A 17,023-nucleotide genomic window follows, 5' to 3' on the forward strand; every position below is an offset into this window, starting at 1 on the left:
CGTGTGACATTTCATCAAAATACTGTACTTCAGTAAACCAAATATAAGTATTAGTTAAAATTAATTTCTTTAACAAATCCTAAAATAGCAAAACGTACATTGTGATCCCTCCTTGAGTTCATTGTGATTTAGTTATTTGTTTGGGAACTGTAATTGCCAGACTGGAAGCTAACTGAGTGACTGAGCTTGGGGCAATTTGACTGGCCCATGGGCAGTGGGGACGGATTCTGGGGAGGGGGGTGCAGATAGCACTAAAATAGCAGGGAGCCTCATTGAGACATCTCCCTGATGCATTCACACCTCTGGCGACTTTCCCAGTTGTGGGCTAGAAACTAGGCAGGCTGCCCACCCCACAGAGCCAGGCAACCAATTAGTCCAATGAAGGCCCCACTTAGATGCCATTTTGAGCTGGCACCAATATTTTACTGACATAGAAGCTCCAATGACAGAATTGCAAGAATGAAAGATTTCCCCTCCATTCCGTTATCCTTACTGGCTTTGGAAGTACAGTTCTACTGTGTTGGCCAATGAGAACACCTTCACATTAAGCTGCCCTCCCTTTTTCCCGCCTGCCTCAGCAGCACCCACCTCTCCTGGGGGGACTGCCAAAGCTTTAGAGCCCTCTGATTGAACCTGCAACATCGGGAACCCTTAATAGGATGACAAATTAGGCAGCCACCACCCTGAAGATCATGTCACTGGTCTCATTGCCAGCAAGCATGGACTCAGGATTTGGTCATGATGATGGGGTCCCGAAGCCCAACAGAAAATCCAGCCCGAGGAACTGGCTGAGCAAGCAGGCTTCATTAATATTACGCCAGCTATCTGCCTGCCAAAAAGGTGTGTGGAAAGTTGTAGCAGGACAGCTGCCAACATTTGAAGATCAGATGACCCAGAGATCCCCCAACAACTCTCAGGCAAGTTGTAGGGGGAGGTGGGATGTTGGCAGGGTCTCATGGCTGGGAAGTAGGGGGTTAGCCAAGAAAAGCAGCAGCCCAGACTTTCCTTGCAAAGCTATGAGGAGCACTTCTGCTCCTCCTGGCCTCTTAGAGAAAAGTTTAGCACTTGCCATCCAGGAGCCGCTTCTTCCTGCAGAAGAGCTTTCACTGATAGCTCGGCTATTGAAATGCTATTCGAGTCCTACATACATCATAAAACACTGTTACAACAGGCAAGGTCTCCCAATTTGTTTACTTCCCGAATGGGACTCCAATTTTGTTATGTTCCTGGGTGAGGAGGAATGAGCTGGCTCATCTTCTTTATTCAACCCCCCTCAGTTGGTCGGAACAAGGTTAATTTAAAAGGGATCCCTTCCCTGTGGATACCTTTTCCCAGCCCAAATGTGTTTATTTTTTTAGAAGGAGCCAATTCAACCAGGCTTTCTTGAATCAAAAAAGAGTAAGTTTATTAGTTACTAAAAACTCAAGGAAAATAATAAAAATGCAACACATACACAGATCAGAAATGAGAAGTTATGAGTCCAAATAAAAGTTTTAAAAATATATGAATCAGTCTTTGGCTTGTCCATGAGGCATAGTTGGTGAAACATTGTGGCCGTTAAGTTGGGTGATTCCGGTAGAGATGACTTTGGCAGTTTTGCAGTTGGTTTGGAGACACTTGATTCTGTAGATCAGCTGAAGGGGCTGTCCTATTTCCTTTTTGATTGTGGCTTCTGCTGAGCCTTGCCTCCTGCAAGAGAGAGAGAAAGAGAAAGACTTTATCTGCAACTACAGGGGTGACTAGTTGGTCATCTTGCTGTCACATACACAGCATCTAGTACACACTGCACTGATCTGCAGCTAGATTTTTAACCCATTTTCCCTGTGTATTCCTGTAAGGGGAAAAAAACATGTCTTGCACCCAGAGTCTGTTTTCTTTCATTTCTGACCATTTTACCCATTCTGAGATATAAACCAACAGGAGATGGATTTTACATGACTGCTGAGATGTGGTCATCTTTGCCTCCAGAACCACAGAAGATTAAAGCTCAGTCTTCTGCATCTTTCCTACCTCCCTTTCAAGTGCGACACTCCATGTTCTCTCAGGACAGGTCTGTCAGTATAATCCACATAGGAATTTTTCAGAAAGTGGTCACTTTACATTATCAACCATTTTTTGCTCAGTGTCCTAGTTTGTATTTCTTTAAAAAAAAATACATCTTCCTTAAAAAGTTCAATATACCCATAATTAATTCGCGGCTTCAATCAGCTTTTCATGACAATCCTATGAAGACATGAGTCCTCCCATCTGATTCAGAGTATCTAGATGAGATATTGTTCCTGAAACTTGCAGCAAGCTTAATTAGAGCAGGGTATTACATGATATTTACAGCATACTTACGTTATATTTAGACAGCACCTTCCAAATCTACGACCACTACCATCTAGAAGGACAAGGGCAGCAGGCACCTGGGAACACCACCACCTGGAAGTTCCTCCCCTCCAAGCCACACACCATCCTGACTTGGAAATATATTGCTGTTCCTTCACTGTTGCTGGGTCAGAACCTCCCTAACGGCACTGTGGGTGTATCTACACCACATGGACTGCAGCGGTTCAAGAAGGCAGCTCACCACCACCTTCTCAAGGGCAGTTATGGATGGGGCAATAAATGCTGACCAAGCCAGTGATGCCCACATCCCATGAATATATGAAAATCAAAAAATATTTACAGCACAGAAACAGGTCTATGCTGGTGTTTATGCTCACCAGCCTTCTTTCACACATCCTTCTCTTCCTTTCTCCCGCATGTGCTTATCAAGTTTCCCCTCAGCAAATTTTAGTCAGCCAAAGATGGAGAAGAGAAAGTGAGAATATGAGAGGGAGTTAAAGTGATGAAATGCAGCAAGGTCAGGATCACAACTGCAGACAAAACAGTTGCATTCGGCAATGCGGTCACCTAAATCTGTGTTGTAGAGAAAACCACTGTCTGAGCTTTCAATGAAAAATATTAAATTGCCGTCCAAGAAGAACTTGGGGTCCTGAACAATGGTGTGGGATGGGGGCAAACGAACAAACATTACATTTGCTGTGCTTGCGCAGGGAAGGTAACTGGAAAGCAGGGTTATGGGAGAATGTGGGGTGGGGGGGGGGGGCAAAGGGGGGAAATAAAGAAAATACGTGCTTGATGGGGGCAGTATGTTGTAGGTGATGGAAATGGTGGCAAATGCTTTGATGAATGCAGAAACTGGTGTGGTGAAAGCTGAACACCCACACTTGTGAGAGAAACAAAAGCAGATGAGGCACAGGAAATGGGAGCAGCATTATTTCAGGTCTGATGAAACACTGTTGAAGGGAAAAATTGGCTGCAAGATAAATGGAATTGCAGCAGCTCTGGTGTGGAAAGTGGAATCATCTGGACAGGAATTGAGGGAATGGGAATGGAGTCTTTGCAGACAACAGTGTGTTAAACAAGTGTAATTCAGGTAGATGCGTGTTTGTAATTTCATCAGTAAAGTGATAGAAGACACCATCGACAGCACCATCAAATGACACCTATTCACCTGAAACCTGCTCGCTAACACTCAGCACAGGTCCTAGAAACACTCAAGGGTAAACTTTACCACAGCCACGATCCAAACATGGGCATGAGAGTTTTAAATGCAAGAAATGAGGTGAAAATAGCTAATTTTGTCAGTAGCTGGGGAGGAGAGGTGTCAATGATAAAACCTTCCAGTGCCTGACGTTAAATCTGATACATGTGAAAATTAACAATGAGGGAATATTCCTCCAGGCCTCACGTAGAAGGTTTAAACTGCCCCTGTGCCCCACCACTGATCACAAGATCCTCCCCAAACCTATAATTTAACTGAATGCTGAGGTCCTTTCCTTCAGTCCAGCAGCTGCTTCTCGCCAATTTCAGGTGGGGGACTGAATGGACACATGCAGATGATGCCCAGGCATTGAAATGGTTGAAACCACATGTTGATGAGGTAAGATTGTTGCCCATCCGATTTCCACCCCCAACCAAGTTAAAATCAGGGATTATGTGTCCATGCTCCCCAGTTTATAAACAACATCAAGACTATGAAGCATGTTTTCATTGGCACTCTACTGAACAAGTTAGTCTACTCTTAGCCTACTATGCAACTTTCTGCATAAGTATCGTTGTTGCTTTTGGTTCCACCATTGTCTCTGATTGAACAAAGGACGGAGAAGTTGCTGTTTTTCATAATTTGATCTTATTTATCACAACGTTCTGGATCCGGTAGTTAACTGGAATTCTTAAGGAGTTCATTGAACACTGTTGACAAGCTGGATAAGCTTGTGGTGGTACAGTTCTGTGGATTTTAATGGCTATTTTTTGCATAGTTTATACGTGATTAAATACAATTTAACCCTATTTAATCAAGATTAGGAAACCCGTCACTATTTAGCAAATAATTGCGACTGTTATTCATCTAACTCTGTCACAAAATGCGTGGTTGTGTTTTATAATATGTTGCTAAATCCAGAAATGTAGTTGCCAGACTAATCAAAAGCCTTTGTTTGTGGCAGACATTAGTCATTTAGTTTTCTGGTTTTCTGCATGCTCTGGTCATTAAATTCCAGAATTGAGTCATGTTCTGTCAATATTCCAGTATTTACACAATAAAACACAAGTGAGATTAAGGCGTGCTCTTCACAAGGTCATTAAACATGTTAAATGTATAAGGATTGTGTAGTTGAGAAGGGTTGGATACAAATTCAGGGGTATGGTTCCCTGTAGGGTGATCTCCCATTCTCCAGTCAAGCTACTGGGTAAATTCCAAGTGGAAACAAAATGCCTCACATTAAGAAGGAAGGGAAGATTGGAGGTCATCAGCGTATACTTGTCTCCTTCATTTCCCTAACGCATGACCAGAATAAATAAAAACCTTTAAACAGGTCTACCACATATCCTCTCAGTTAGGAATGAGAAAGAAAAATGGACTGGCTTTTAAAAGCCAGGTTTGATTTCAAGATGCACGGATCGTTTTATTTTTTAAAAAAATAGAATTTCTAGATTTTAAGGTGGAGTTTTTTTAAGAAAGTAAGACTTTGTCCAGTAAGAAATCGGATGTGTCGTTTCTAAAATAATTATTACAAATTGAATTAAATGAGCGCTGTAAAATGAATCTCAGACGGTCCTGTCTGTAATTGCAGGAATGTTGGGGTGGAGGAATTTTCTATCCTTGAGTCACATCTGTGGAACTGAGGCTGCTACCTAATGATTAGACAGGATGTAGTGCAGTCAGTTAATATTAGTGACAGGAAAAATGCTTCACTTTGTGTGGTCGTGCGATCTACCTCAGGACATCGTTGCTATTAAGGACAGATCTGGAGAACAAAGCAATATCTCTGGAAAAAATGCATTTCTACATGGAAAATGGGTAACATCAAACTTGGCGTGTTGATGTGAATGGCTGAGGTCTTGAATGTTCTGTAAATTTTCAATTATAATATAAGCCTTCAAAAACTAATCCTCTCAAAAACTTTGTCTAATACAAGATGAATTAGAATCTTTCCCTGAACCTTAAAAAAAAACTACGTTGACCATGAGGATGAAGTGAGTGACTGATATCTGTAAAGGGGGTGGTTTGATCTGCTTACTTTAATCTTTATTCTGTAAGCTAGAAAAAGATTATAACGTTTGCAAGACAAATCTGAATGTTTCAAAAAGGTGATAAATTGGATTTTTGCACCATTGCATTAAGCAAATGATCACAACAGTGACACCCCTGAAAAATGCTGATATCACCTCTGCTTGTATACATTGTTAGTCCATTAAAAAAAGATCAGCATGGCTGATTGTCTATCACAATAATCTTTCATCGTGATCTCAAAACCAGTGGATCAAATCAATGCTCTACAGTTCTGCCACATCTAGTCGTGAGTGGTGATAGACAATTAAACAACTAATCAGAGAAGGAGGCCCCATAAATATCCTCATCCTCCATGATGGGAAAGCCAAGCATGTCAGTGCAAAAGATAAGGCTGAAGCATTTGCAACCACCTTCAGCCAGAAGTGCTGAGTGGATGATCCATCTCGGCCCCCTCCGAATGTCCCTATCACAGATGGCAGTCTTCAGCCAATTCGATTTTCTCCACGTGCTATTAAGAAATATCTGAAGGCACTGGAAACTGCAAAGGCTATGGGCTCTGACTACATTCCAGCAGTCGTACTAAAGACTTGTGCTACAGGATTAGCTGCAACCCTAGTCAAGCTATTCCAGTACAGCTACAACATTGGTATCTACCCAACAATTTGTAAAATTGCCCAGGTATGTCCTGTCCACAAAAAACAGGAACAATGCATCCTGGACAATTCCTGCCCCATCAGTCGACTCTCGACCAACAGTGAAGTGATGAAAGATGTCATGAACAGTGCTGTCAAGCAGGACTTACTCAGCAATAACCTGCTCACTACCATTCAGTTTGTGTTCCACCAGGGCCACTCGGCTCCTGAGCTCATTACAGCCTTGGTCCAAACATGGACAAAAGAGCTGAACTCCAGAGGTGAGGTGATAGTGACTGTCTTTGACATTAAGGCAGCAAGTGTGGCATCAGGGAGCCCTAGCAAAACTGAAATACGATGGAAATCAGGGGGAAAATTCTCAGCTGGTTAGAGTCGTACCTAGCACAAAGGAAGATGGTTGTGATTGTTATCAGTCAATCATCTCAATTTCAAGACATCACTGCAGGAGTTCCTCAGGGTAGTGTCCTAGGCCCAACCATCTTAAGCTGCTGGCCTTCCCTCCATCATAAGGTCAGAAGTGGAGATGTTGACTGATGATTACAAAACTTTTGATACCATTTGTAACTCTTCAGGTACTGAAGCAATCCATGCCCCAATGCAACAATTCATGAACAACATTCAAGCTTGAGCTGATAAGTGGCAAGTAACATTCACACCATACAAGTGCCAGGCTATGATCATCTCCAACTAGAGAGATGGTCATCTCCCTTTGACATTCAATGGCATTGCTATCATTGAATCCCCCAACTTCAATATCCTTGGGTTGCTATTGACCAGAAAGTTAACTGGACCAGTAATATAAATACTGTGGCCACAACAGCAGGACAGAGGCCAAGTATTCTGCGATGAGTAACTCACCTGACCCCACAAAACCTGTCCCACCAGCTATGAAGATGTGATGGAATGCTCTCTACTTGCCTGGATGAGTGCAGCTCCAGCAACACTCAAGAAGTACCACACCATCCAGGAAAGCAGCCCACATGATTGGCACCTCATCCATCACAATAAACATTTACTCCCTCCACCACCAACACATAGTGGCAGCAATGTTTTCCATATACAAGATGCACTGGAGCAACTTGCCATGCCTTCTTCAACAACACCTTCCAAACCTGTGACCTCTGTTACCTAGAAGGACAAGGGCAGCAAATGTATGGGAACATGACCACCTGCAAGTTCCCCTCCACACTACATACCACCCTGACATGAAACTATATTGCCATTCCTTCACTGTCCCTGAGTTGAAATCCTGGAACTCTCTCGCTAACAGCACTGTGGGCGTACCTGTGGCAAATGGACTGCAGCAGTTCAAGAAGGCTGCTCATTAGCACCTCCTAAAGGGCAGTTGTGTATGAGCAACAAATGCTGCCGAGCTGGCAATGCCCACATCTGTGAAACAAAAAGAATTTTTTGAATTATGTGCAGTTAATCATTGAATTCACCAGCATCTGTAAATAAACTATGGGTGAAGATCTGAAGACTGCCTGCTGGGTGAAAATAAGGTGGATGCATACAGAAAATGGCAGGGAATATTCCCAGGACTATAGACAATAGAGAATAAGAAATGCTTCATAATGATTTCAAGGTCGGTATTTTCTTTTGTGTATCATGTAGCTTTGCCATTTTTTCAATCCTTTGTTGCGCCATTTATATGTTTCTGTCATGATGACCACACTGAGCAGTTATCAGCAAATAATACATTTTCTGCATTTCATAAAATAATTCACACACTATTACTGGCTGTAATACTCCTATATTTATGCAACTTTATCCTCTGTGTTATTCTGTATCATATACCTAAATAAGCTATACTGAATATACTTTCACGCTATTTGAATTGATCATACCGTTTTCACAATGAGTGCGTAGGCAGTACATGTTGGAACTGTAGCTTCTTCAAACATGTATTGCCTTCAATGTGTTTTGTTTATGAAGGGTGCATGCAATTCACATTCAATCATATGGTAATTACATATTCAGCCTGCTATTTAAATTAAGCTGAACATTTCTTCCAGATAACATCAACAGTAACATTCTATAATTGCACAAATATTTGAATTCTCAAAGCGTGACATTGTAGAGTCAGGACTGCTGGGTAGAGGCTGTAGTGTAATGTAAAATTCCAAAGCATTCATTTGATGGAAACTGAGAGATTCTTTTTCATAAAAGAATTCTTTTTGAAGCAATCTATGTTTATATAAGGCTTTCCCATCTGGAACCATCCCATGGTTCTTTAGAATAAGAGGAAGCAAGAAATTGTAGTTTAAGAAAACCGAATGATTGAGTTTGGACTTTCCTGAAAATTGGTGTTGATGGGAGTGGGGGACATAATAACTGAGAAAGAGTTTGATGTCAAAAAGTGAGGAGCAAAGTCAAAAGACTGAGTTAATTGGTAACAAATCTCATAAAGCAAATACTTATAATGAGAGAGAGTGGTTGCTGCGGAGGAACTGAGAAAGCAGGATGGGATTGGAAGGGGAGGGAAGGGTGGTTCCAGAGGAGGTAGAAGCAGCTAAGTAAAAAATAGCCTCAATCTTGGAGATGAAGAAGCTCATTAACCCCTAACATAGACCACCAGAAGTCAGGACTGAGAGGATTTGCAAGCAGTGGTTTGTTCTAGGGAAGAGGAGTTTGGGATAATCTTTTCCCTTGAAGATGATACTGGCATAATACCTTCTCATGTTTTGACTAATACTAGCAAGGCCTCAATGCCCTGAAATGGAGGGCCTTCTCTTTGAACCATTAAATTATTTCTGCTCCCATAGTATTGGAAGATAGGGATTCCAGAATTGATGAAATAGGAACATGTGTTAATGTCAGGACAGTGTATGACTTGGAGAAAGTGATCAGGTTCCCATGATGGAGCTACTGTGCCTTCTTGGAGATAAAGGTTGCAAAGCTGGGTACTACAGTTGACGTAAACTTGATGAGTTGCTGCAGTGCATTTTGCAGCCACTGTGCATCAGTGTGGGAGGGGTGAATATTGAACTTGGTGATGGTGGTCTGAGCCTTTTTGATGATGGATGGCTTTGAAGTGAGAATACCTGGCTTGTGCCTTTTCCTTGTAGCTACAGTATTGATAATGCTGATCCAGTTAATCTTCTGGCCAATGGTGAACCCAAATATACTGTTGATAGATGTCTAAGTAGGAGTGATGCTGTTAAAAATCAAAGGGAGGGAGTTGGGCATTTTTATTAGAGATCATCATAACATGCATATTACCTGCCATCTCTCTACCCAAGCCTGGATGTTGTCCTGATCTTGCTGTAGGTTGGCATTGGCTGGTTCATCAGAAACTCCTGCAGTGATGTACTGGAGCTACAATTATTGACCAGCAGACTGCTCATGAATCATATAAGCCCAACCCAAAGCCCAACTCAAATTTCACATTGCAAAGCTGGTTGTTGTACCATGGAGAATGTTAAGGGTAAGCAACTAATGTGAAGAGGGATCAATAGAAGAGGAGAGGCAAGCACTAAATGGGTCAATAGAGGATGAAATTGTTGTGGTTGGTTGCAGGCCAGAGCAAAATGAGTTGAGAGTTAGGAAGGCTTATTTAAAGCAGCTAGGACGTTGTTTTTTTCAGGAGGGAAGGTAGAAGTGTTAGGCAATCAATATAACTTGGAAAATGAGGAGCTATAAATGACCTTGTTGAAGATTATGACCTCAATGGTGAAGAGGCTTTGCAATGAATTGATTATTGGGATGACCCTGGCTGTCAGTAGGAGAGTAAATTAAAAATTGATTCTAAGTGAAAACAGGAAAGGGAGTATTCCTGAGGTAAGAGTCAGTTGATGTTGGATGCTGTTTTAGTCACCAAGCAAGGGAAATGCCTTGATGTAAGGTTGGGATTTTGGTGAGAAATTTGGAAGAGCAGTAACTGATAAGTATTTGGAATGAAGATGCGTAGTGGTAGAGGATGAAGAGCTAAAGGAGTAAAAAGATTACATGAGATGGGACCTGAAGATGAGGGCCACGTTGTTAAGGTGGGGAGAATATAGTTTAAGTGCAACAAGATTTGGTAACTTCAGCCACGTTTTGGGAAAGCCCATAATATTGGTGCACCGGACTATGATAAGGTTGTAGATGGAGAGGTCCTAATTCCCCTGAGAAGAGATGTTTTGCAGCATAATGTGAAGTAGGTGTACCAGGTAGAGAACTGCCAACTGGACTTTGAAAATGGGATAAAAGGTGAAGCTCATTAGCTTCTGACTTCAGTATCACTCAACTGATGTATCCAAGAAAGGCAACAATGATTCCTTATCCAGCAGTAGAAGAACTAAGCCCAAATTTCTGAAGCAGTTATTGTCAGGATCCTGATTTAAGTGAACCCCTGACTGGAATAGCTGAAAGACTTAGGAATGCCCATTAAAACATCTGCATGATTAACTTGGCTGAACATTTGAAGAGGAGCTTTTCCAGGTTTCAATGGAGTTAGTGTAAGTCCTGCTTGGTGCAACATGCTCAGACAGAATGGAGCCTGAGCCGGGAATCCACTGACACTGTAAATAATGCTTGAAACAATTTATCCTTCCAGTCTAAAAGTGCACAAGACAGGTCATTTCAGTCATGATGAATGCTGATTATAAATTGATAAAATGGAGCACTGACCCCACAGACCACTCTTTGAAGAAGTAAGAGAATTACGTAAACAGCATAGCTATAATTTCACACAACTGTTTCCTATCCCAGAGAGGTGCCTTAGGTTTTGCTGGAACCACTCTTTCTTTCTGTTACTCTCTGTCATTTCTCTGTGTGCACCCATACTGTAATGGTAGAATTGTTACAAAGTGGCGTCAGACTGTCTAGTTCACTCTTGTTAAATGGAACCTTAATTACAAATTTACACTACATGGCACAAAGTTCTCAGCCCTTCCAATTGACTTGAGCTACAAGCCTGTAGTGTAGCAACAGGGCCTGAAAATAGGCCAAGGCCCAGGTAACCCAAGTATCATCCAATGATGGGAGCTCTTCAGTGCCATGTAAGGGTTGTTCCTCTGAATATCCCATAAAAACCCATTATATGGAGGAGACAGAATCCATGGTAGACTGGGTGAAGGGGCTTCCTACGTTGGAAGTTTACATGACCTCAACCTAGTAGAAGGCTGAAGTATTTTCAAAGGTCACATACACAGGGAAAAGAGGTGCACCAGCCTCTTCGATGATGGAAATAGGGCCTATGTGGCAGCTCAGTTCTGATTCATGACTGGACCCCCTTAAAAAAAGTATGAAATTTTACAAGAATTGTTTGTTCACCTACTTCACACCTTATAAAGTGAGCAAATATTGGCCTCTTTTGGGTTGATACAGACCTGGCATACTTCACTGAGCTTCCCACCTTTTTCAGAAATGAACATTTCAATATGACTGCAAAAGAAACCCAGGTTCACACTAGCACGGATATGGTTGTGTAAACGCTGCTGCCTGCCTGTGCCCTTTAGAATCAGGAGTAGGATTTGGGGAACACTAGCTTTTGCACTACTCGCACTGGTATATAAAACCAGAAAATGCTGGAAAAACTCATCAGGTCTGACAGCCTCTGTGGAGAGAGAAACAGAGTTAATGTTTCAAGTCTTTATGACCCTTCTCCAGAGCTGTCTCCTCAGATGCTGTCAGACCTGCTGAGTTTTTCCAGCAATTTTTGTTTTTGTTTCAGATTTCCAGCATCTGCAATATTACACTTTAATCCAAAATCTAGCCCAAATGCCAGACCCACACACTTCTCCCCATCATCATTCCCCAGCATTTTTCTCTTCTTATGTCCCTCACCTCTTCTAAAGATACTAAATCATGATAGAATAAAATGTTGATAACCTGTAATTCAAAGTCTTGCTGTAGAAACCTTTGAAAAAGGTTAAATCTTGTTGAATAGAGTGTAATTATATTTTTAAAAGCGTAATAAATTCATAATTACTGCTGAAAAACCTCTCTGGCCATGGAAAGCTAATTTTATATTGGTAGAATTTTGGAATTATGGTAAAATTCCCAAGTTTTTAAAATAATATATTTTTAAGAGTTTGTGGTATTTCAGCTTCTACCTTCATCCCATGAATATGCCCAATAATTTATTTCGCTGCCTGTAAAATTTAATTTAAGGTGAAGGATAATCAGTGCCTTTGCTTCCTGGTTTGCTGTCTATGAGAATATATCAATGTGATTAGCTGTTTACTCTGTTTAATGAAATCACTATTGCTGTGTGCCTGGTGATCCCCTTGATTTGACACCAGATTCAACCCAATGTCAGGCAAATGGAAATCCACGTCACAGAGATCACTAAATCTTTGTGGATAGCTTCCTTCGAGGTCAGTGGTGAATGCCGTCACTTTCCGCTGCCTGCAAAATCTAGCCCAAATGCCAGACCCACACACTTCTCCCCACCATCATTCCCCAGCGTTTTCCTCTTCTCACCTCTTCTAAAGATATTAAAACATGATAGAATAAAATGTTGATAATCTGTGATTCTAATTTCAGAAGTTTATGTGTGCTCATTTTCATTTTAACAGAAGTCCAATGTCTTTTTATCTGTTTGCTTTGTTTACAGAGGAGGAATGATTCAGACAAGTGAACAGTATGGATTCGTACATCATGCCCTAAGTCTTTATGAGAGCACGATCTCAGCTGACACTAGCCACTGAATCTGTCAGATAATACTCTTCACATGTGACAATCTAATTCAAAGTTACATGGGAGTGAGCTAAATTATCTCTTGAAGGTAATGTGTTTATTATCGGGAAACAAAAAGTGGAATTACCTCCAGCAGAAGGGTGATACATGGTAAACTTGGAAACTAGTCAAGAGTAGGACTGCAAAATACTGTGTGCCAGATTGATTAAAGATAGCTGATTGAATGTTGTGTAAATTTTCCTAAATTCTGTTATGGGAAGATGCAGCTAACTACAATATCATGTGGCATATTAAATGTGTCTAATAAAGGCCTTTCCTATGAAGTTCAGTTCAACAATACTTGCAGTGGTCTCAGAAAAGCAGTGCTGGTTGAATTTGGATTTTCTGCATTTTGAACTGGCACAGCTCTTGATGTGATCTATTAATATATACATGTGATAAGTGCTATTTCATAATGTGGTGAATTTTATTTCTTTACCACATTATTGTCTTGCTGCTGAAATGCACAAGTGTTTTATTCATGAATTTTGAATAACTGTCCAATCCTGGAATATTTTAAAACTCTCTAAATGTTTTGTATGTAATGTAGAAGCAGATTTTTATTTGTGACATGGTGTTAAATTGTATGCCTATTTAAAATCCTAACTAGCAGTCAACTTGCACAATGTTAAACAATCACTATATGTATTCCTATGTCCATGACAATGTATTTCTATTGAGATTGTCTAAATGTTTAAGCTTCCTAGATATTATGAAAATCCCAATGTGATTGACACTTACGGCATCTTTTTTTCTCTACTGTTGTGAAGTGGTGTCAACATTTTCTTTCCCTTGGCAGACAAGAAGTGCACTGTATAAACGTATGGGAATGTATATACCAATGTAATATGGAAGCCCAAAAATATGAAGCATTGATGTAGCTTTATTCTGTATGTAGCTACTTGGCATATGTTCCAGTTGATGAGACATATTTTAAATTCCTTCTTTGTCGTGTGCAGGAAATTGTTTACATTAATAAGTTGTTTACAGAAAGCAGTGCAGAATCTGCACAAGATAATTTGTGTTTTTATTCAGCACTGTTACTTTTTGTGTATGATGACAATAAATACAACAGATTTTGGAAATCTTGTTTTGGCATGGATGTTTCGATCAGAAAGCCTTCAATGTTCCTAATACCACCTTTACCCAAATATTAAGGGCATGAGTGAATTATAATTAAAATAATGTATACATCAAACTAAAATATGTCACTGCTGAGGAATAGGAAAAAGGTTCACTAGGTTGATTTCTGAGATATGAAGAGGTTGTTTTATGTGGAAAGATTGAGCAGATTAGATTTGAGCAGATTGAGCAGATGCATATAGTGTTATTGTCACTGGGCTGGTAATCCAGAGGCCCAGCCTAATGCTCTGAGAACATGGGTTCAAATCCCACCACAGCAGCTGGTGGAAATTAAATTCAATTCATAAAAATCTGTAATATAAAGCTAGTCTCAGTAATGGTGACCATGACGACTATCATCGATTGTTGTAAAAACCCATCTGGTTCATTGGCCCTTTAGGGAAGGAAATCTGCCATCCTTACCTGCCTGGCCTACATGTGACTCCAGACCCATATCAATGCAGCTGACTTTTAACTGCCCTCAGTTCAGTGGAAATCAGGAATGGGCAACAAATGCTGATCTTGCCAGTGATGTCCACATCCCATGAAAGAATTTTAAAAATCAAAGATTAGGTCTATACTCATCAGAGTTTACAAAAATGGGAGGTGATCTTATCAAAACAGTTAAGATTCTTAGGGACCTTGATCAGGATAGATCCTGAGAGGATGTCTCTCATCATGGGGTAATCTAGAACTAGGGATCATAGTTTCAGAATAATGAGTGTCCCATTTAAGACAGGGATGAGGAGGAATTTCTTCTCTCAGAGGATTGTTAATCTTTGGAGTTCTCTACCCCAGAGAGCAGTGGATGACCCCATGTCATTGAATGTATTCAAGTCTGAGCTAGACAGATTTTTGATCTACAAGCAAATCAAAGGTTATGGATGGAAGGTGGAGTTGAGACCATTTTCACATCAGCCATGATTTTACTGATTGGCAGATCAGGTTCGAGGAACTGAATGCCTTACTCCTGCTCCTTTTCCTTGTGCTTTTATCTAGTGTCAGTATCGAGCAATTCCCAGGTTACAGCCAAAATTGATAAAACACCTCTACCCAGCTCCAATAATGCGCCTCATCAGCACCCTCTGAGAAGCATCACCTATTGCAGAAGTGTGAATATGTTTTTCACACATAAGCTGTCTCTGTGTGCCCCCGCAAAGATTGATAGCTCAACAGCAATTATTACCAAATGTGCCAGTCTTGTTTTGTGGGTCCTCTCCTACGATGGATGGGTGTGAGATTGTCGAGTCTGACACTGCTGACAGAAAGTTAATTCCTTTTGTTTGAGTGCAAATTGGACCCAGCTCCCAGATTTGAAACACAGACCTACTTTATTGACAATCCTTTGGTTGCTGTATATAATAGATGGTAAGTAATTCACAATCTTGCAAAATGCTACTCTTAATGTACTAGTGAGTTGTTCTGATTGGAAAACTTTAATTGACTTTTTCTTTAAATTTACTGGTAGATCTTATGGAGATTATATTTTAAGACTTCTATTTTAAGACAATGGTAGATTGGGTCATACCTCCGATAATACCTGTAATGCTCAATCACCAGAAAAATCGTCATCTGACTTAAATATCTGTCCTTAAAGAGCTGCAATTCCAACTTGTAGCTAATATTGACAATAACTTTGCAGCATTTAAATTTATGAAGTGTTCCAATTGTGCAAGTTGTTTAAAATGGCCGCAACGTTTTAAGGATCGTGTTTATTCAACGATTGTAAACATGGGGTGGTTCGATGTCATTCTATGCTAACAGCTATATGATTACAGTAAATTTGCCTTCTCGCAGATTGTACTAAAAATATTACAATCACGTCACAGCCAAAACTGGGATAGAATGGACCAGTTTGACACCCTGGGCACAGTTATCAGAGGTGGCTTTGCAACAGCAAACAAAAATAATGTCCCTTCACATCTGGCTACTGTGCCCATGAGGGGAAGGATGACTTCCGACAAGTCGCACTAAATGACACTCTGGTATGAAAGATCCAACAGCAATTGAATAGAAGGAAGTGGTCGTCACTAGCTTTTTTTCCCCTGAAGGCACATTTCCTTTCGACGCTTAGCTTCAGCAAATCTGTGCTTATAGTGGCAGCATGTAACTTAGTTACAAGAATAGAGGAAAAATGGATATCCTTTTCTTCATGGTGGCTTTTACATATGCGCCGCTGGCTTTATCTGGTGAGTAAGTTTATTAAATTCAGCACTGCCCCATAGCTGTGTAAGAATCTGTGTTAATTCTTCAAGGTTAATTCGTGCCAGCAGTACAAGGCTCACAGCAGTTTAAAAAAACAAGCGGAAATGAGTTTATGTACACAACAGTACTCTTGTTCGCTATGACAAACCCCGCACATATTTTACATTGAGAGATAGTTTGCAGTATCTAGTCCTAATTTGTAGTTTGCTGGAGTTGATGAAATAAATAAAGATAACACTGATATCTTCCGGTTTCAGCCCCAGTGGGTTCTCTCCGTCAGCTTGTGGAAGGGGCTGCAGTCACTTTGTGGCAATTTAACAAAGTTAAGAGTCTATGTCATGGTTAACACCTTGGGGGTTGTGGGGACAGACCTTTGTCCATATGCTGGGAACATCGAACACAGACAAGCAACTAAAGTGAAACTTCAACCCCCTTATGTTGGGACAAACCTGGCTAGGGTGGGGTGGGGTGGGGGTGGGGGTGGAGATGGAGCATGAGATCTTGGTCTTTGGCTTTGAGAAGTCAGAAGTTTAATGACCCGAAATGATTTCCAACCACTTAAAGCAAAATATAAGAAAATGGGTATGTGCCTTATGCCCAATCGTTATAGGATTTTGAATGAATGGTCTCGATGTAAACCAGGGCGACTAAACTTCTGATGGAAAGTGTTCCCCCGCGTACTGACAAAGCCTCCGTGCTGGATCATTCTGTTATAGTGGGAGAATCTGTGTTTGTTAAACAGTTTAACGTTCATGTGCAGAATGAGTTGCATGTGCGCAAGAACATGCTCCTTGGCGCTTTTCTAGTTTTCTGACAG

At 40.9% G+C, this 17,023-nt stretch overlaps 2 protein-coding genes across 3 annotated transcripts in view; both read left to right on the forward strand.

Annotated features, from left to right (window-relative positions):
- The window catches only part of LOC121293072 (receptor-type tyrosine-protein phosphatase R-like), a 244,408-nt gene extending 230,444 nt beyond the window's left edge, over positions 1-13,964 (forward strand). Inside the window, exon 14 of the mRNA XM_041215667.1 lies at positions 12,758-13,964. Within this exon, the coding sequence (XP_041071601.1) occupies positions 12,758-12,851 (94 nt within the window). The 3' untranslated portion in view covers positions 12,852-13,964. The remainder of the gene's footprint in view (positions 1-12,757) is intronic.
- A 2,091-nt stretch (positions 13,965-16,055) lies between these two features.
- The window catches only part of ptprb (protein tyrosine phosphatase receptor type b), a 103,657-nt gene continuing 102,689 nt past the window's right edge, over positions 16,056-17,023 (forward strand). For both annotated transcript variants that reach the window (XM_041216117.1, XM_041216118.1), the window contains exon 1: positions 16,056-16,190. In XM_041216117.1, the coding sequence (XP_041072051.1) occupies positions 16,136-16,190 (55 nt within the window). In that variant the 5' untranslated portion in view covers positions 16,056-16,135. The remainder of the gene's footprint in view (positions 16,191-17,023) is intronic.

This window comes from Carcharodon carcharias, chromosome 21 (assembly GCF_017639515.1).
Source record: "Carcharodon carcharias isolate sCarCar2 chromosome 21, sCarCar2.pri, whole genome shotgun sequence".
Taxonomy (NCBI): domain Eukaryota; kingdom Metazoa; phylum Chordata; class Chondrichthyes; order Lamniformes; family Lamnidae; genus Carcharodon; species Carcharodon carcharias.